The 21,860-nt window shown below is 37.8% G+C and overlaps 1 protein-coding gene across 2 annotated transcripts; it reads left to right on the forward strand.

Annotated features, from left to right (window-relative positions):
• The first annotated feature begins 69 nt into the window (after positions 1-69).
• LOC137003890 (TSC22 domain family protein 2-like) lies at positions 70-20,265 on the forward strand. 2 transcript variants are annotated; one of them, XM_067364162.1, is made up of 4 exons: positions 70-2,413; positions 11,851-11,925; positions 16,054-16,105; positions 18,754-20,265. In XM_067364162.1, the coding sequence occupies exons 1-4, from the start codon at positions 876-878 to the stop codon at positions 19,063-19,065; spliced, it is 1,977 nt and encodes a 658-aa protein (XP_067220263.1). In that variant the 5' UTR covers positions 70-875; the 3' UTR covers positions 19,066-20,265. The 2 variants fall into 2 exon arrangements, with proteins under 2 accessions (XP_067220263.1, XP_067220264.1); XM_067364163.1 differs by lacking the exon at positions 11,851-11,925.
• The last annotated feature ends 1,595 nt before the right edge of the window (positions 20,266-21,860 follow it).

Below are 21,860 nucleotides of genomic sequence, written 5' to 3' on the forward strand. Positions count from 1 at the left end.
GCAGCTTTCATAGGCAAGAATGACTTTCAAAAAACTGACTTTCAAAAAAAAAAAAAAAAAAGAAATATTTGAGAAATATTTAGGCTATAGCTGTAAAAAAAAAAAAAAGAAAGAAAGAAAAAAAAGTGACAACTAGACCACATCTTTTGTGTAGAGTTAAACGAGCATGCTTTATGTAAAGATGTGAAACGCAAACCCCGCTATTTTCCCGTTTTAATGTGCACATATTTAAAATGAAAGTGTAAATGAACTTACGCCGCTGCTCTAGTTTGAGCGTAAGAAGCCATATTCACCATCCGTTTACGCGCCATGCCTGTTGCGCTTATTTCCCAGCATGCATCGCAAATTTATATAGCCATCTTGTCGGGAGGTGAAATTTTAGATATTCTGTTTCCGAAGTCTGCCAGTTACTTAGCTCTAAACTTCAATTTCTAACCGTTTGTTTTCGTAGTTGTTTCGTTAGTATGCCCGAATCTAGTCGCCGAGTGTAGTGCCACATGACGCGGTGTTTCAAAGCGCTCGTGCAGGATGTGTTTGATACTTATATGTAGGTAGAGAAGTGAGAGGCAGCAGGGGGAGTGAACGCAGCTCAATCTACGACAGCGGCCTTACACACACCGCCCTTACCGAGCTCGGATCACCAGCATATGAGGATAAATTAATAACCGACACGTCATCTTTCATACACCGCTCGCGGAGGTTGTTTTCGTCCGCCGTTCACGCGTCGACAATGCAACAGGAGAGAAGAGGAAGACGATGACGCACGATCATCGCGCAAAACTGTGAAATTTAGGGTCCGGTGCCGCAACAATCTGCTGTTTTGTGAAGTCATCGGCGTCTTTAAGGGGTCTCCGTGTCATAAAAAGCTGTTAAGCATGTCTAAGATGCCGGCAAAGAAGAAGAGTTGCTTTCAGATCACGAGTGTGACTCAGGCTCAAGTCGCGGCCAACAGCGCGACCGACGACACCGAGAGTCTGGACGACCCGGATGAGTCCCGGACAGAGGACGTGTCCTCCGAGATATTTGACATGTCCAGGACTGACTATGAGCCCGAGGTTTGTGACATTAGCTCCTCGGAGGAGACTCTGAATAATGTGGGTGAGTCAGAGGGGCAGTTGCCCACTGCCCTCCCTCTGAACGGTGGGTTTGGCCAGCGCAACCTGGGTCATCAGGGCATCCAGGCCTCTAGTTCTCAAGCAGCGGGCACGTCTCAAGTCACAAATTCGTCAAGCGCGACAACCATAACCAGCTGCAGTTCACGCTTCAGGGTCATTAAGCTTGACCATGGCACCGGAGAGCCCTTCAGGAGGGGCCGGTGGACCTGTATGGAGTATTATGAGAAAGACACGGAGGGCTCTATGATGAGCAGGACTGTGGATAGTATAAGGCACAGCAGTGTGACAGAGCCCGGAGCGGATAGGGACAGTGGGCTCGGGGCCACCGTTGGCTCCGTAATGGCTCACGTGGCACCTGACACAGGTGGTGACGGGTCATCTTTGACCGGCCCGAGTTCCGGTTCACCTGAGACCTTTAGTAATAAGCCAGTGCCTCCACCTGCTCAGCAGCCGGTGCTGGGTAACTCTCATGTGGCTGGCCCTCACAGTCTCCATCATGATGGAGGACACCCGGGCGCCCACCTTCAGATATCTCCCAGCATCCCTTCTCCTCAAGTGCAGCCGCTGCATTATCAGCCCCAGAATAGTGCACACCACCTGCAAAGCCAACCGGCTCTGATATCAACCAGCCAGCCTGATTACGGCCAGCTTAACATGCCTATTACAGTCACCCAAACTCACTCCGGAGCAAGCCTTTCTGTCGGACATGCCGTCAGTCAGGTGTCATCCCCCATTCCAACCCCATCCGCTGGAGGTATGCAGGTTCTGGGTACAGTAGAAATCCCTGGAGGTGTTCCCTTAGGGAGCCAGCCGGTGTCGTCTGTCCCAAACCTGGTGCAGCATTCTGCTGTGGGGCTGTTGAGCAGCGTCGCCTCTATGGCCTCCATTCAGCAACCACCAGTTGGACAATACCAGGCCTCAGGAGTAATGCAAGGCTTGTCGACAATGGCGCAAAGCACTCAGAACATGCCCGTAGTACCAGTGACAGTCACGGTAGGCGGCATGCCAGCCTCAAGTGTGCTCACTTCTCTGCCAGGATCTGCAACAGTACCCAACCTTAATACCTCTGCACACAGCCAGACATCCCAGGTTCCTCGCAGTGGGACGGCAGCGGGCATTGGCTCTCCGGCCACGGGCTTCAGTCAGACGGATGAGAGCCGGAGGATGTCTGATGCGTCGGCACAGGTTCACAGTAAAGACATGGTGAAGCCCTTTATCACAGAAGGCCTGCAGCTATCCAACCCGGCTGTCAACAGTCTTTTCGGAATACCCATTCCCATTGATGGGGAGGAGGACAGGTGAGGTGCCATGAATGATTTAAGGGATTTGATTTCCTAAACTTTCACTTTTATGCAGGGTTCCCACGGTCATGGAAGACCTGGAAGTGGCAAGGGATTTTAAAACTGATTTCCAGGCCTAGAAAGCTCATCCAAATTATTATATAGTGAATTTAATAATTCATGAAATTAGTCTGTGTGAGTGCTGTCTTTTATAAAATAAATAAAAACCTTAAAAACCATCTTGGAATTCGGTCAAAGATGTGGGAACCCTGCTTTCTTTTTTTTTCTTTCTTTTCTTTGATTTAGTTTTATTATATTTTCCAGAGTTTTTTTTCTTTCTATGCATACACAGACTCACAGGATTGTTTGATTTTAATGGGAAAGGTGTCAACAGACGTATATTAATAGAAAAGAGCATAGATTTTAAATCAAGCTTCAAGATTCAGCAGCCTGCAGTCATTTCATCCTGGTAAATTTCCATGCAGCGTTCTTAGCATCAACGTGCAAATGGTTGTTTTTTTTTGAGGAATGCAGTGACATGTGATGGATGTTTGGTTGTTCTCATCAGGGTTGTGACATCTCTTGCTATTCTGCTGCCAGTCAAAAGTTTGGACACACCTCATTTTATTATACATTTTAGAATAATAGTAAAGACATTTAAACAATAGAATAACATGAGTTATGTAGTGAACAGAAATGTTAAACAAAACTTCTTAAGGTGCAGCCTGCTATTCCAAAAAAAGTTTACTGGTTGGCTGCTGAAACATTAATTTTCACTCTAACATGTTGGTTTAAAATTGTTCAATTAAAAACATTTTGCAAATGGTTTGTAAAGAAATTAATTTCTAGGCAAATTATCTTTTGGCTACACAAATGTGCAAAAAGAAATGAAGAGTGTCCAGATTTTTGATTAATAAGGTAGCATGTGTTGATGTTCCTATCAAGTTGTTTTCATTTCCACAATCGTAACGTCTTATTGAACAGTTAATTGGATTTTAATTTGTTGGTATTGAAATCAGTTATTTAGTTTAATATACATGACTATTCAAAAGTTTGGGGTCTGTATAATAATATATATATTATTTTTTTATTTTTATTTTTTATTTTTTAAAGTCTCTTATGCTCACCAAGGCTGCATTTATTTGATCAAAAAATACAGTACAGTAATATTGATTGTGGAATATTATTACAACTTAAAAGAACTGTTTTATATTTGAATATATTTTAAAATGTAATTTATTCCTGTGATGCAAAACTGAATTTTCAGCATCATTACTCCAGTCTTCAGTATCACACAATCCTTCAGAAATCATTCTAATATGCTGATTTGATGAACAGAAATGCTTCTTCTTCTTCTTCTTCTTCTTCTATTATTATTATTATTATTATTATTATTATTATTATTATTATTATCAATGTTGAAAGCAGTTGTGCTGAACTGCTGATTTAGAATTGGTGAAATGGTAACAGTGATATAGTTTTTCAGGATTCTTTCATAGGTATTCAGAAAGAACATTTATTTGTAGCACTGTAAATGTCTTATTAACTGTTACTGTTACTTTTATCAATTTAATGTGTCCTTGCTGAATGAAAGTATTAATTTCTTTAAAAAAAAATTACTGAGCCAAAACAGTAGTGCATGCATGTAAGGCATGGGTTGAAGTTGTTTTTAATGTGCCATGAGGTTATATGTTCACTGATGTTTTGGAAAGATGGTTAATATGTACCTTTATGACAATCTATCAGAACTCTAACAAGCATGCAAACAAAAAATGTTTCTTGTTTGCTTCCGGATGTCACAAGCATGCCTGAAATGACAGTGCTTTCTCAATTGAAAAGGGACAGTACATATTTGGTGACACAGTTTCAGTTGAGAAGTGTCGCTGCTCGGCTTCCTCTTAGATGCTTGACTTTCAGTTCCAGCGTTGCAAGTTGTACACAATATATCAACTTGTTGGCATACTCGAGAGGAAATGGTGAACTGTCAAGTGTTTTAGATGGCTCTGTGGCTTTAGCTTGTGTACTAGTGGAAGTATAGTCTGAGCAGGCAGCAGCCTCTAAACTCATGGGCTGGATCTCAGCACGATTCCGCCTACGTGCCGTTCACTCGGGGTAAAGGCGCTTGTCACTAACTGGTGACACCTTTTGTAGCTGATATGCAAAGGGGGGCCTGTGATAGAAAGGCCTATCACGTAGCGAACAGAAGACCTTCCCCTATGTTTTACTTCTAGAGATAAGGTTGCTCTTCTTCATGGTTAACTTTTTTCATATTTTTTTCCCCTTTATTGCTCTTTTAAAAGGCAGAGACAGCCATCACGCCTAATTTATGACCTGAAAGACACGGTTTTCGCGTTATTTGCATTCTTTATGTATAGGGGCACAAGTGTTCAGATAACGTGATGAATGATTTCCTCAAGACCGCATTCCTTTTCAGAAATTACTGACATTGTTGTGGATGCATTTGTCTTTGTTCCCTCAAACTTCATGAAAGTATTTAAAAATTACTCACTGAGCAAACACTTTTTGTTTTCCATTTAGTTACCTACTGCAGTTTTTCTTTCATTTTTCTTTTTTTTTTTGGGAGACATAACAGTAACAGTATTGAGTTATATAATGTATAGGAATTTTGTTAAACATCAGTCATCTCAAAATCAAATTTAAGAAAATTAAACTACTGCTCAAAAGTTTGGGGTCAGTACATTTTTAATTATTACTTTTATTCAGCAAGGACACATTAACTTGATCAAAAATGGCAGTAAAGACATTTGTAATGTTACAAAAAAGATTTTTATTTTAAATACATGCTGTTCTTTTAAATTATATTCATCAAAGAATTCTGACAAAAATATTAAGCAGCACAATCTTGATTAATAAGGAGCATTTCTAGTCACCAAATCATTTCTGAACGATCATGTGACACTGAAGACTGTAGTAATGATGCTGTAAAATTGGATTCAGATGGAATTAATTACATTTTAAAATACATAAAAAAATGAAAACATCACAATATTACTGTTTTTACTATATTTTTTATTTTTAACAAATAATTGCAACATTGGTGAGCATAAGAGACTTTTAAACTACTCCCAACTTGAACGGTAGTGTGTATTTTGCAAAAAAACATTTTTATTTTATTTTTTTATTTTTTTTTAGAACTATTAGGATTGTGACATGACAACTTCATGTCAGTTAAACATTTCTTGCACCAAATATCATTACTTTAATAGAGGTTTTCTTTTTTGTGATTCCTTATTTTTTTATGGAGTTAAATTGCAATTAATGCAGTAATTTCACTGTACTACAAAATGAGAATATACTGTAATTTTATTTTAGATTTACAACATTATGTGATGTTTTGGTAATGAGAATAGAATGGGGTGAAATATGCTTAATTGTCATTGAAAATGTCAAAATGGTCTTAACCTTTTTTATTTTTCTTAAGCAAAATATAACTTTGTTTTGATTCTGAAATATGACATGGATGTGCTGTGTAAAATACACCCAATCAGTACAACTTAGAAAAAAATTGATTTATGTCACACAGTCATTCACAACATAGGCCAAGTCCAAGGCCTGCAAAGTAACATTTAATAATTACTTTGTCCCCTATGTGATATTGTTTGATTTCTAAGTATTGGGATTATGAGTCTTAACATTTGAAAATGTTTTACATGAATTAGCTCATTGTGCAACATGAGATCACATTTTGCCCCATCTGCTGGTTAGAATGTAGAACCGCTTACATTTTTGCCTTTTTTGAGATATGGTGATGTATGTTGGCATATAACATCCCTGACAAATAACCAGTTATGTAAGGCAGACCAATAGAATATGAAGATTAGCATTAAAAAGTTATAGCTGGCCTTCAGTTGAAATTAGCTTCAGCTTTCAGGGCTCAATTAGTTTTGTCTGTAAGTCGCTTTGGAGAAGAGCGTCTGCTAAATGACTAAATGTTTGTTGATCAAAACAGTTGTTTGACCTACTCTACTAGTCGTATATAAGTACAGATAATTTGTCAAGTTTCATACAGTGATTCATTTATGCAACCGTCTCAATCTCTCAACACCATTGTAGGTTAGAATGTACTTTTTCACCCAATCTGAACATCTCTAATGCCTCTCTGTGTTCTCGTACTTCAAAGCGTCTTTGTATTCGGCAAGCATTCCCTCTTTCTTTTAAAACATGCTTCTCTCAACACCTCTGTTCCAGGTAATACCGCTGACAGTAAAGCAGCACACAATCTGCCAATGTCTTCAGAACACACTTTTCAGGTACTTCCTGTGGGGGAACTTCTGTAGGCCTTTGCTCATGTAGAGTTCCTATCTCAGTTTTATCTTAAGGATAAAAGCTTCTTTCTTGTTGTGCAAGCAGCAGTCACACTAAATTTTTAATCATGCAAATTATTTCACACTTTTAAGTGGCTGATTTGGCACACTGTGTAGACAGCAACCCCATTTATCATACAAATAGCAGTGTGATGTGCACTAATTGATTCCATTATGGCACTTTTCCACTGCATGGTACAGTTCGGTACGGCTCACTTTTTGGTGCTTTTCCACTGCGTGGGATGGCTCGGTACAGAACGGTACCACCTTGGTTGAGGTTCCAAGCATGCTGTACCAATACTAAATGTGATGTGATGTGTAAACACTGCAGATCACTAATTGGTCAGAGAGAATCGTTACTACCAGCGTAATTGGATTTGAAGTGCGAGACACCAAACCCCCTAGATTTAAATAGTCAGCAGCAGCCACCACAGTATCATTTGTTCACGCAATTTTTTTTTTAACGCATCGCATGCAATTTGAAAAAAGAAGGCTATTATCGTGGTCAGTAGATGAGGTGCAGACTCGTTGATGGATGAGGAGCGCATCCACATAACTATATAACTATAATTCCACCCACTTTGAAGCGGTACTTAACTGCAGTGGAAACGGCCCTCTACAATGCGAGTAAATCACTTGTATATGCGACCAAATTTCACGAGAAGCGACCAAAAATGTCTTTAATTACCCAATGGCTAGAAAATTGTATGATTACAGTCATCTGTAATTGAATTACAGGGAAAAAAAATACATTTAGCGCAGATTTAATTTCATTGCCTGCTGAGCTTTAAGAACTTAGCTTGGCTGAGAGCGCCCTCTGTCGATTTGTCTCACACACGCGCCCTCGTAGTGAGAGAAAGAGAGCACACGCGCGGCTCGTTGACAGAACTGTCGCTGTCCCGATCGGACCAGTTCTGCGTCGTCATGAAAGTTTATTTTTTGCACGCATTTTTAAGCCTTGCCAATTTAAACATTCAAGTGCAAAAAGACGCAAAATGTAACTTGCGTGCACTGTGTGAAGTTTTGTTTGCACAAACTGCACAATCGAGGAAAGCCGCGTCTGACAGCACGTGGAATACTGAATTGAGCTTTTTCATGCAGTGCTTGAAATGGGCTGGTACACGCGGTACGGCACTGTTTAACCTTTAGCATACTGCCAGTTTTCCTTGCGTACCGACACTTCCGACATGTTGCATATATGAAAGCCTGCCGCAACCTCTCTTCTTCAGGAACACGTTTTGAACTGAGCATCGGAAGTACCGGCACTTTTATTTTTCCACTTCAAGCACTGCTTTTACATCTTTTTGCACTTGAACAGACAATTTCACACACAATGATGTCAAAATGCCTGTCTTTGCAAGTATCTTAGTAAACTAGTAGGTTATGTGTTAAAGGGTTAGTTCACCCAAAAATGAAAAAAATGTCATTTATTACTCACCCTCACGTGGTTCTACACCTGTAAGACCTTCGTTCATCTTTGGAACACAAATTAAGATATTTTTGATTAAATCCGATGGCTCTGTGAGGCCTGCATAGACAGCAATGGTACTTCCTCTCTCAAGATCCATAAAGCTACTAAAAACATATTTAAATCAGTTCATGTGAGTACAGTGGTTCTACCTTAATATTATAAAGCGACAAGAATATTTTTTGTGTGCCAACAAACCCAAAAACGACTTTTTAACAATATCTAGTGATGGCCGATTTCAAAACACTGCTTCAGAGTGTTATGAATCTGAGTCGAATCAGTGATTCGGATCGCACATCAAACCGCCAAACCGCTGAAATCACGTGACTTTGGCATTCCGATCCACTGATTTGATTTGTAAAGCTCCGAAGCTTCAAGAAGCAGTGTTATGAAATCGGCCATCACTAGATATTGTTAAAAAGTCGTTATTTTGTGTTTTTTGTGCACAAAAAATATTCTCATCGCTTTGTAATACGATGGAACCACTGAACTCGCATAAACTGATTTAAATATGTTTAGTACCTTTATGGATCTTGAGAGAGGAAGTACCATTACTGTCTATGCAGGCCACTAAAAACGCTTTGGTGGACACACGGCCTTAATGTTTTTTTTATGTTTATTTATTTTACAATTTAAAAAAAAATAATGATAGTAGTTGAATTCTAGTTCCAGATGAATTCATTCAGTCTGCTATTCCAGTGATCTCTGTTTCTTGTTGTTGCTGTTGTTCCGTCTGCTCGGTTTCTTTCTTCACTGAAACAACAGCCCAGGCAAACTAAAGGTACGGTCATGTTTACTGTTGACTGGTGAATTTCCATGGCCGAAATCCAGTCATTTTAAACGTGAATCCACGCAATTGGAAATTTCATGTGAGGGTGAAAAATTTCCCCATGTTGATGGGTTAAAGTTGTTAATGTGGATTCACTGAGTTGACCAACAGAAAGCTGCTAAGATTGAAAGTGACTTCTGTGTGAGCAGAATTTTGCCGATACGACCACACATTAATTGGTGCAAAATAATTCAAGGCGTTTGTGCGAGCTGAGTGTACAGAGTATGCACAGTTAGACAAATCTGACTCAATATAGGCATACTATGCTAACGATGAAATGTATGTCGCACACACTGTATGCACACCCTTGAATAGTATGCGTAAAGGCCACAGTATACTTCAGAGGCAGTTACGGGAACAGTCTCAAGAGTGTATCAATTGTATCAAAGTGCACCAATGATGTCCAAATATGCTGCTCAGTAGTTTTTGTAAGTCTCGTGTGACCATCCATTTAGGCAGATCACGTTTTAAATGTTGGTAGGAATGGAAGCAATGCCTTGTTTTGGTTGTCAGCATCATGATTCACACTGACTCGTACACCTTCAAACCATTTCACATGTTCTAACGGCAAATGCATTTGCTCTGATCCACTTCAGGATCCACTCTTATAAATAATGTACTACACTGACCTCAGTGGAAATGATAATATTTGCTGGAAACTCAATTTTTTTTTAAACCACTGTTATGGTTACCCTAACCTGGTTACCTTATTTTACAATATGTATGTATATTGTATGTTTTTCATTGGCTCATGGTTTTAAAATCCTAGGCAGCTAGCTCATGTGTAACATTAACCATACATTTGAATCTGCAGAAAATGCATATTTGTCTCAACACGTAGCTGTAGTATCAACACATAGCTGTGTAATGTTGAATGCTTTCTAAACCAATGATCCTGATGTTTATTGGATCCAGATATAATATGCTGTCCCCATGAGGTTACATACATAGTAAGAAGAAAAAGAGCCCTTTTGGAGGAGTCTGGTTGTGGGGTCTCGGCCCCCACCAGAGAACAGCCAGTGTTCCACGGATTCTAGGAAAAGCTGTTTGCTCAGAGTCCAGATATTCACACATGCGGTAAATCTACTCCTGTCCCCTCCCATTCCTATATAGAGGGCTTTGGAGTGGACTGTCTCCTCCTGCCTTGCTGCTGTAGCCCTCCCATCCTGATATAGTACATTCTGTCCTTTTCCTTAAAGAAACGGCCCTGGTAGTTTGGGGAAATTGAGGTAATGGTAACCTTCTGTGGTCCCCTACCTCGTTGAGACTTTAAGTGATTTCTCAACTTTTTGATACTCTGACCAATCTTTATGTAGATGCTTAGGATTCTTAAGTGTCATTGAGACTTTAAGTTATAATACATGCTGTGTTGTTTATGACTGGGTAATATAGATAAAAACTCTGTCTTTATATTTTTTATTATTCTTTAGATTTTATGTATTTGCTCTATAAAGGTTTTAAATGGGAACTTTGAGCATTGTTGCAAATTATTTTCAAAATATATAGTGTGATAATTAAAGTAGAAAAAAAGTAGAAAATCTAGTGATGTACACTACAGTTTAAACATTTGGGGTCAGTATATTTTTTAAATATATTAATATTTATTACTTAATACATTTATTTAAAGTTTAGTTACAAATATAATGTTAAAAAAGACTTATTTCAAATAAATGCTGTTCTTTTAAACTTTCTATTAATCGAAGAATCAAAACGGTTCTCACACTTTTAAACACAACTGCTAAGAAATTCAGCTTCGCCATGACAGAAATAAATTATAAGAAAACCATAAGAGACACTTTTCAAAAAAAGTAAAAAAAATAGGGATGCACCAATATGAAATTTTTGGCCCATACCAATAACTGGTAATTCTTTATAATGAAAGCCGATAACCGATATATTGGCCAATACATCTAAATCCAAATTTATATAATTTTTGAGATTACAAAAAAAAGTCTAAATGATGCCTAAATAATGGATACAAGTCATTGGACAACATTACTTGCATATAAAGAAAAAAAATGCATGAATAAATAAAGTGGAATAGCCTCTGCACAGACAATAATGAAATGATTTTAATGAATCCATATTGTTGATGAAAATGATACGAGAAAAGTTAAAGTGCGAGTTATTATTAATAATGCATCAATGTTTTTGAAAAAGAAACGTTTAAAATTAATATTACGGTTTCAAATAACAGCATTGCTGTTTGAGCTGTGCACACTGAAGCTGAAGAGCTGAATGAACACTGGGAAATATGCATTTAATTATCTAAACGCATGTATGAGATTAATGTCCTATATGAGATCAATCATATATTTATACAACATATATCTGCACACGAATGTACAATTGAACTAGAACTACGTGCTAGTCAGAATGTGTAACTCCTGTTGTGGATGTGCTCTTCCTGCAACAACACACTGAAACATGGCAACTAAACCCAAAGAATTCACAATTTTCTTATCAGGTCGGTAATGAACCTATTTAAGAAAAAAAAACGTACTGACCCACATCTTTTTGATTATAAGAGATGCAATCAAAATTTATCTTAATGTTCTCGTACTTGCAAGTGGCAAGACAAGCATTGATTGTCAAACTGATCTGATGACATGGGCGTGAAATGAATGGTCACAAAAGCGAAAATGCAGTAGCAAAATCAATGCAAATATATAGTTAATATCTTATATGTTTGCCTCAATTGTTCTTTTAGATGTTTTTTACTGCAGTCTAAGCAGACTACAAATAAACTCGCCTTTGATTACCTCTTTGGCCTGACCTTTTCATTTCTCACGTAATCTTTTCTATTTCTCTCTTTCTGCTGGATGGAGTGCAGGAATCCCTCCACAGCTTTCTACCAAGCTTTCCAGTCTGGCAGTAGGCTGAAGGACTCAAAGATGACCTGTGATAGGTACAGTAATGGGTTGGACCCTGGTGTGACAAATGATGTTTGAGGTGTGCTGCATGGGGCAGGCATGGCTTTGAGGCTTAAAAGGTGCTCTCTGCATTAGAGCTCAGTGCAAACATAACCCCATAATGCTCATATGCAAATTGCAATATTAATAAATCTGGGCTGAAAGGGGTACTTAATCACGTTTCAAGCGCATTGCTTTTTTCATTAACACAATTAATTAGCTCAAGCCAGTGTTGAGTTGCAGTTAAGGATTCATGCCATGATGATAATTTGTTTTTAGGATTGTGCAAAAGCAAAAATGTTCATAATTGGGCTAGTTTAGTTTTCTGAACATCTAGTTGACTGGACCTGAGCGTCTCCAATTAAATGTATCACAGCTAAAGATCTTAAATGCCCTACCTGGCCCATCCATCATAAGTAGTGTTCGACCGATATATTGGCATGGCCGATATTTGGCAGTTTTTAATGGTTAAATTAGTTTGGCTGATGTGTCTGACTTTTATTTTGAAAGCGCTGAGAATACCAGTGACTGAGCACTCCCATACCCAAAATGATTAGACAGAACTGTTAAACCAAGAATGTAAATGGTATACAAAAAAGTATTACACTGTGTCTACACTAGACGCTACTTTTTTTTCTCGTCACATCGTGCCACGCCGCAATGGCTAAAAGCTGTCTACATTGAACTCGACAGACCGACCTTTGCAAAGCACTTGGACTACGTCAGAAATGGAAAGGGGAATCCATTTACTGTCGGGAATTTGTCGCGTCACATCGCGCCACATCCAGTGTAGACAATAACACTGATTATAATGGGTTCTATTATCTTTTGACGTGTCACGCCGCTTGTGTCAGGTGTAGACATGGCGTTACAGCATTTGCTTTTCTGTTATGAGTTAAAGAAAGGCAAATGCTGTAATACTTTCTCAGCTACTGTCAGCATTCAGCAAATATGCATTTATTAGGGTTGGGAAAAAATATTGATTTCTCGATTTTTAATTGATTCTCATTTTTACGAACCTTTATCAATTCTTAAATCCCAAGAATTGATAAGTCTAGTCTGTTTTCAGTTGATGAATGAACAGAATGTAGCGCGCCTACCATCCAATAAATCGCAATAATCTTTGTGCTTTGTTACTTTTGATATGAAGCAAAGTCTCAGATTTCAAATGATGTCCATCTTATTATGAGATTTAAAAAATAAATACCGTTTTGGTGCTGTTTAATGGGACGTGACAGATCACTTTAGCGCCTCAGTTAAAGAGAGGCGGCAGCAGGAGCATATTTGAACATCCTCTCCTCCGCTTTAATACCAGTTACAGCGCGAAATAAACATGACTAAACATCTGATGGTATGTTAAAATATACAGTACAACTTACCGAAATCTGTTTCATGTCTTGTGTAAAAGCTCAATCAGTGTTTCAACCTCGGAAAGACAGCTTGTAAACAATGTCACGTAACGTCACATTTACCATATTCAGTGACCATAAACTCATTAGTCACCTAGAAAAGTGTACTCTAGAAAGCAGCATTCTGATAAATATAGCCATGCACCGTAACATATTCATTATAATTTTTAATGTTCTTCAATATTTAATGCATGTTTGAATAAATCCGTTATGACAGCCACGATTTAAATGTTTATAAAAAAAACAGTTGGAGTAGAAATATGATTATGTAATTCTAAACTTTATTTATAATAAAAACATCATTGAGTGTAATTTATGTGTTTGTATATAAATAAGTTAATTTAACCTTCAGTATTATTATAGTAGTACCAACTGACTCCCATGTGTAGTTTACAGCATTAATTTTCCATGCACTGTAATTGAAATATTACATCCAAAATAATCGAAATCGAATCGAATCTAAAGCATGTGAATAGTAATCGAATCGTGAAAATTGTGGTCTTGTGAAGTGTGCATTTGTATTCTGTAGACTGCATAAAAACGTGTTACTCTGTGAAACAATCAGTGCGAATTGAATGCGAACTGGAGAGTTCAGCTTCACTGGAGACACACGATCTACAAATTTTAAATCCTCGATTTTAAACTGTGCTGCGCTGTATCCAGCTGGCCGAAATGTCGTATTCATGCTTTTTTTCACTGTTGCTGTATGTAAAAATTAGTGTTATCCCTGTTTATTTGAAAAATATTATTCCTAATGTACACAGACGTGGTGACTTCATTTTTATTCATATTTCAACTATTTTTTTATTTGTCAAAAATATTGTAATATGATTACAGACTCAAGAAGTTGCCATCTAAAGTATAAATGTTTATTTTACAGATTTATTTTTTTATCAAGTTCATTTTTTTTCCTAAATATTTTCTAATACTTTCCAATTTTGTAAATATGTCAAATGAATAAAAATTTCATTTCATTGTAATGCATGTGTTTTTAATATCTTTAAATTCAATAGTGAGATAGGCCTATATATTGGCTTTATATCTGCCATCGGCCACCCTGCTTGCTAGGATATTGGCATCGGCCATTAAAAAAAATCTCTATCACTCGACCAGTTGACCATACCTAGTTGTTTTTCATGTTGATTTTGCCTACTTCCTGTCAGATAGTGTCAAACTTGACACTCCATTTAATGGCTATTTGTGGCACTTTGATGTGAAGATCTCTCCAATTCAGTCTGATTTCTTGAAACTAACCTTACTTTCTCAACTCACAACACAACAAGTACAAGTAGTTACATAAGACAAGCGATCCTTTGTATGGACAAGCCTGCAAAAGCTTTATGAGAGCCTTTAAATACCTTTGCTCGGGGTTATCAGCAGCCATTGCTATGGTCTTGGGTATGTTGCAAGACTGGATGCAATTTGTTAGTGGAACAAGTTCCTCAACATAATGTTTCTTTAAGTGCAAAGGTTCTGCTTAAAATAATCTTTGGTCAGTATGTTGACTCAGTGACATTAGAGAGGATGAGATGAAATGTCTATTTGTACATGTTTGTGCAGCGTGAAACTGCAAGACTGTGTGTGCTGACCAGAATGTTTTTTTTTTTTTTTTTTTTTTTTTATAAACCTTTGAGACTGTATAATTCTTCAACAATTGCATATGCATGTGTATGTGTGTATATGCTTGTTTAATTTATCATTACATCAACATGAAGAGCAGTTTAGTCTTCCAAATTGTGTCAGTATGATTTTGTACAGAATGCGTTTCCTCTTAAATGGACCTTTTATGGTTGATGCTAATCTGCTTTTCCTGTGCAAGTAAATTGTAGGGAAAAGTACAGAATGTCTCTAAATCGGTGTCATCATTGTCTGTCTTGACTCTAAACATAATCTGCTTTCGTGCTATGGATGGATAGATGGGTTCAGGAAAAACAACCGCAGCATGTATACAAGAAAAGTATACAAATATACAGTCGAAAATAGAAAATTATTAATAAGAAGACAAATTATTTTCAGGTCTGATCGAAATTTTCTATTTTAATATATTTTTTAAAAAGTAATTTATACCTATGATGCAAATTTCAGAAATCATTCTATTTGATGCTCAAGAAACCATTCATAATTCACAGTCAATTCAAAATTTATCTTTGATGCATAGAAAGCTCAAAATCATCCGTCTGTCTGTCTGTCCATCCATTCATCCATCAATTCATCCATAAAGTATACAGTACAGCATTCAGTGATGTGATTGTTTTCTTGTGCAAGTTTCTAAATTGAGTCAACTTTAGACTCCACCTGCTTTGGACAGAAAACCCTGTAAAAGTATCAGATGGAGGCCACCGCACCCCACACAGCACTGTATTCTTCTGTACTCCTCTATTGTTCTGTTAGAGCTGTTTGTGATGGTTAGTTGTCGTTATGAGGGACAGAGTGACTCGCACGCTGCAGTATTCTTCTGCGCTCACGCACCGCTGCTCCACGAGCCGCTTGATTTCCATGCGTGGCAGGTAATTTTAGCGCGGTTTGTTGGAAGATTGTGTGTGTGCATGTGGCACAATATAACATGAAAAAACATAACCCTGTGTTTGGAGAAGGAAGCAGCAACAGGAGCAGTTTGTTGTTTTTAATGTGCAGGCTTTAAATGTCTGCAAAAATGTTGTAATGTTTTTATGCAGCAGATGTTTTAAATAAGACTTATTTTTTTTCCAATTGCAGTGCCTCTGGAGCAAGTGTGGTCGCCATTGATAATAAAATAGAGCAAGCAATGGTAAGTTTTTCATTTTCATATATATTTTATAAAATTATTTTTATATATATTTTTATATTTTAAGAGTTTAAAGAGGACCTATTATGCTTTTTTACATTTTCAACTTTTAGGCTATGTCCACCAAAGCATTTTTTCCAGCGTACTTTTCCAATTGTTACCATGAGAGCGCAGAGTTTTTTAAACGCCAGGAGCGTAACGAGGCGCTGAGCACTCGTCGTTTTTTACCAGTCACCTCAAATTGAAGAATATTCAACTTTGAGTAAAATGCTGTGCTTATCACTGTCACTTTTTAGCCAGCTCTCCAATCAGATTGGACGAGGGGTGGGACAAATACAACACCGACCAACTGCCACATTCTGCTTGTACAAAGTCAACAGATGACAACAAGCATAATAATGGAACAAAATAATTTAAAACAAGAACCAGAGCAAATACTTTACATTGTATTGACATTTTTATGTAGAAACAAATCTGTGAAATGAGATGCTAGTAATACAGGTGATGGTCATATAATTAGAATATCATCAAAAAGTTTATTTCACTAATTCCATTCAAAAAGTGAAACTTGTATATTATATTAATTCATTACTCACAGACTGATATATTTCAAATGTTTATTTCTTTTAATTTTGATGATTATAACTGACAACTAGGGAAAATCCCAAATTCAGTATCTCAGAAAATTAGAATATTACTTAAGACCAATACAAAGAAAGGATTTTTAGAAATCTTGGCCAACTAAAAAGTATGAACATGAAAAGCATGAGCATGTACAGCACTCAATACTTAGTTGGTGCTCCTTTTGCCTGAATTACTGCAGCAACGCAGCATGGCGTCGATCAGTCTGTGGCACTGCTCAGGTGTTATGAGAGCCCAGTTTGCTCTGATAGTGGCCTTCAGCTCTTCTGCATTGTTGGGTCTGGCATATCGCATCTTCCTCTTCACAATACCCCATAGATTTTCTATGGGATTAAGGTCAGGCGAGTTTGCTGGCCAATTAAGAACAGGGATACCATGGTCCTTAAACCAGGTACTGGTAGCTTTGGCACTGTGTGCAGGTGCCAAGTCCTGTTGGAAAATGAAATCTGCTTCTCCATAAAGTTGGTTAGCAGCAGGAAGCATGAAGTGCTCTAAAACTTCCTGGTATACGGCTGCGTTGACCTTGGACCTCAGAAAACACATTGGACCATCACCAGCAGATGATATGGCACCCCAAACCATCACTGACTGTGGAAACTTTACACTGGACCTCAAGCAACGTGGATCGTGTGCCTCTCCTCTTTATCCAGAATCTGGGACCCTGATTTCCAAAGGAAATGCAAAATTTACTTTCATCAGAGAACATAACTTTGGACCACTCAGTAGCAGTCCAGTCCTTTTTGTCTTTAGCCCAGGTGAGACGCTTCTGACGCAAGAGTGGCTTGACACAAGGAATGCGACAGCTGAAACCCATGTCTTGCATATGTCTGTACGTAGTGGTTCTTGAAGCACTGACTCCAGCTGCAGTCCACTCTTTGTGAACCTCCCCCACATTTTTTAATGGGTTTTGTTTCACAGTCCTCTCCAGGGTGCGGTTATCAGTATTGCTTGTACTTTTTTTCCTTTTTTCTTTTTCTACCACATGTTTTCCTTCCCTTCGCCTCTCTATTAATGTGCTTGGACACAGAGCTCTGTGAACAGCCAGCCTCTTTTGCAATGACCTCCTTGTGCAAGGTGTCAATGGTCGTCTTTTGGACAACTGTCAAGTCAGCAGTCTTCCCCATGATTATGTAGCCTACAGAACTAGACTGAGAGACCATTTAAAGGCCTTTGCAGGTGTTTTGAGTTAATTAGCTGATTAGAGTGTGGCACCGGGTGTCTTCAATATTGAACCTTTTCACAATATTCTAATTTTCTGAGATACTGAATTTGGGATTTTCCTTAGTTGTCAGTTATAATCATCAAATTTAAAAGAAATAAATATTTGAGATTTATCAGTCTGTAATGAATGAATATAATATACAAGTTTCACATTTTGAATAGAATTGGTGAAATAAACTTTTTGATGATATTCTAATTATATGACCAGCACCTGTACTTGCATGGATATCCATTTCATAGGAAGCAAATCGTCTCAACTGAAAGAAAAAACAAAACAAAAAAATGCTGTATTGCTGAAGCGCTCTCAAGTGCTCATAGATAGGCATTTTCAGTAGAGCATCTAACAAAACAAAAGGACTAAGGCTGGTTCATTTGCGTTAGTATTGTGTTGAAACTCATGGTTATGGTAAGGGGCGTGACATTTCTGAAACTGGCTTGAAATGGTTGACTAATCACAAACTGGTCCAGCCAACCAATCAGAGCCCATTGTGCTTTTCTGAAAGAGGGGCTTCATAGAGACAGGAACTAATCTGAGTGTTATTAAGAGAATGGGAAGAGAAGGGCTGCAATAATGTAAAATATGTGAAAAATAATGACTTTTTTTTTTTTTTTTTGAACATTTAAGCATTAACCTATTCTAGTAGACCCCAAAAAGAAAATTAAGACTTTGTAAAAGGGCATAATAGGTCCTCCTATAACAAGTTAGTAAAATTAGTAAGACCAATTTTGAATGGGTTCTGAATCATGCTGCTGTACTGCTTGTTGAAATTGTCATGTTTTGGCTCTAGGATTTAGTGAAAAGCCATCTGATGTATGCCGTGCGGGAGGAGGTGGAGGTGTTGAAGGAGCAGATAAAGGAGCTCTATGAGAGAAACTCTGTGCTGGAGCGAGAGAACGCAGTGCTCAAATCTCTAGCCAACAGCGAGCAACTCTCCCAACTCACCGTCCAGTCCAATTCCAACCCATCCAACTCTCCCTCCCAGCTTGGGCCTGTCCCGGGCCAGGCCCAGCCCCAACCTCAGCCTTACCTTCAGCTGGATGCAAATAAGACCATGGACTCCCTGCCACGACAACCGCAGCCCAACGTCACCTCCGCCTGAAGCCTCTGCGAATTACGCATATATCATTAGAACAGCAGAAACCCTGTGTTGTTCACTACTTCGCTGAGCGTGCATGCTGTCGGCCATCAGGACGGGTCATCATGAGGAGAGGTGTTTTCTGCTCGGGCGCAACATGCCACAGTGGACCACGGTCTCAATTGGGGCTCCCGCATGGCCCCTTCCCCCCCCCGACGAGGTGGAGAGTTTGTGAAGAGAGTTATATTTTTAATAAAGAGAATCCAGCCATGAAAGCGGTGTATTTTTTAGCATTGCAGTTTTCATGTTGTAAGAAGCGAGAGTCTATTTTCAGAGCCACCGTACTTCACATGATTTCGATTCACCTGTCAAGTTCAATTGTACTATTTGTTATTTATTATTATAGGGCTGCTATTTTCAGAGAGGAACAGTGTCACAGCAGATAAGGTCGAGAGGAACCTCTTCGATTCTCAAATCCAACAGTAATTGGTCATAAATTCAAGCGGCAGTCTTACAATATCAATCATCAATGCAACCATAAACAGTGAGAGAGTAGCAGTGGGTAGAGTTCAAACACTAACAGTGAAGTTTCTCTGTGGATAAAGAATGTGAACCTGGTGTGAATGTACATTTTGTATAGTATAATGAATAAAAAGAGCGTAACAAGTTTGTACAGGTTTGTGGGTGAAGATCTAAACTGAATCCTCAATGATCTACCCTGATGAAGAAAGCTTCAGTTCTGTTGCTAGTATGTTGGAAAAAGAAGTCAAATGCCATATTCTCCTGCCCGCTACCCTGATGTCTCATGCTTTTGGGGTTGGGAAGGGGATTAAAAAAAAAAAAAACTGTGAAATTGTTCAACCTACTTTGTAACCAAAGATGCAAAGCTGTGTAATTGTTTTTTTTTCCTTACCTTTTTTTCTGTTATGCACACTCTATGTACTTTTTTTTTTTTTTTTTTTTTATTGTTCCTTACAACAACTTTTTTTTGTTGTTGCTTTTAGGCATGTTCTGCATGATCTGTTATCTGTAAATGTCAAACCACTTTCTTACCTCATATTTGTATTGGGCACTCATATTGTAAGTAGTCTGTGAATAGTGTCTGCGGGGGAAGGAGATATGGAGGTGACGGTGAGGAGGGAAAAAAAATGAACTAGTGTGTGTGACACTAGCCACAGAAAATGAAGTGAGCCATGTTTTGTTCATTTAAATGGTGTTTGAATTTCATATGCCAATAGTTTTGTTACATTGCAAATTTTAATGTATTTAAATAAATGCAATATTCAAATTACAAAACTGCTCAGGAATATTTGTATTAATGCACATTTTGCTAGAAACAGGGTGTTAAATTGTCTGCAATACTCTTGTTTCTGCTTTATGCACCATGATGGTTATTTTCAGACTTTTAAATCTCACATGATACCACCGTAGGCAGTGACTTCCTCATACTGAGAGGAAGCATGATGGATTTACCTAGAGGTGTGGGTTGATGACACATACCACTCATTTTTTTTTTTTAAGTATACCCTATTATTTTAAGTCTACAGCATATAAAATTTCAGGCACAAAAAAGACTGACATATTCACTGAGAAGGATAAACTTGAATTACAAAGAAAAAGGTTAATATAAATCTTCACGTCATAAAACCCTTTCTGCAACTTAGCCTGTTATGTGGTAGAAACGTGCTGATTTTTATTTTAAGAATTTATTCTTTAGCACGTTTTCTGCCACACCCAAATATTCATTACTTTTCGATTTTGAGATGAAATATGATCTGGACATATTCTTGACTGGTTTCATGTGATTCAAAAAGCAAACAAAAAATGTAGATACAAATGAGTAATATTTTACCTGTTTTACTATTAGTTAATTGTACTGTAGTTGTATTTTTTTTTCTCCCTAAAGTACTTAACACTTAGGGCACATACGTGACAATGACGTCAAAATCCCCGTTCACAAGCATACGTGAAAACTGCTGTATTATGTTTCCAGGCCAGTAGTTGGCGATGTCACTTTGTAACAAAAAAAACACTATGCACCTACAGACTAAACATGTAATGTGTATGCATATGACGTTTTCATAAATTTGCGTTTTTGTAGTTTACATGGAGACGATAACAGTATCGTTTTCAAAACGTGCTTTGAAACCAGTTTTCAAAAGTTTGCATTTTCAGGCCCCCAAAACACCGCTGTTTTGTAAATGAACGCCCAAAAACACATAAAAAGTTTTCCATTGTATGGTGTCATGTGAACGGCCCCTTAAAGATGAACCAATATTAAAATTTTAAATTATAGTGTAAAATAACTACAATTAGGAAGTGTTTACACAACACCATTTTTAATTAAAAAAAAACAAAAAAAAAAACTGAAAACTTGTGCATTTTGGCCGTTCATTTACAAAACGCCGTTTCGGGTCCTGAAAACAAACTTTTGAAAACCGGTTTAAAGGTACAAGTTTTTGAAAAACTATACCATTATCGTCTCCGTGTAAACTACAAAATTTGAATTTGTGAAAACAAGACACATAGCATTGTTATTGTTTACTTCCTTGAAACAGTCTATAGGCACATAGTGCTTCTTTACAAAGTGACATCGCCAACTACTGGCCTGGCAGCATAATACAGCATTTTTAGTTGTTTTCATGGATCCGTGTGAACGGAGATCTTTGACAATAACATTGTCTGTATGCGGAAAAACAAAGAACATTTTTAGTACATCTTTGTCATGTAAACGTACCCTTAGTTTCAAATGTTGAAATAAATTTAGTGCATAATGTACAAAAAATTATTCATTTTAAAATAGTCTCTTATAAGAATGC

The sequence above is a fragment of the Chanodichthys erythropterus genome, chromosome 16, assembly GCF_024489055.1.
Source record: "Chanodichthys erythropterus isolate Z2021 chromosome 16, ASM2448905v1, whole genome shotgun sequence".
NCBI lineage: Eukaryota > Metazoa > Chordata > Actinopteri > Cypriniformes > Xenocyprididae > Chanodichthys > Chanodichthys erythropterus.

What these genes read in the sequence shown, in the direction of transcription:
- LOC137003890 (XM_067364162.1), top strand. Translation starts at nt 876, where the DNA reads ATGTCTAAGATGCCGGCAAAGAAGAAGAGTTGCTTTCAGATCACGAGT. An exon ending in TCAAAGATGACCTGTGATAG is followed by an intron (nt 11,926 to 16,053) that starts GTACAGTAATGG and finishes TTCCAATTGCAG; the next exon opens with TGCCTCTGGAGCAAGTGTGG. An exon ending in ATAAAATAGAGCAAGCAATG is followed by an intron (nt 16,106 to 18,753) that starts GTAAGTTTTTCA and finishes TTTTGGCTCTAG; the next exon opens with GATTTAGTGAAAAGCCATCT.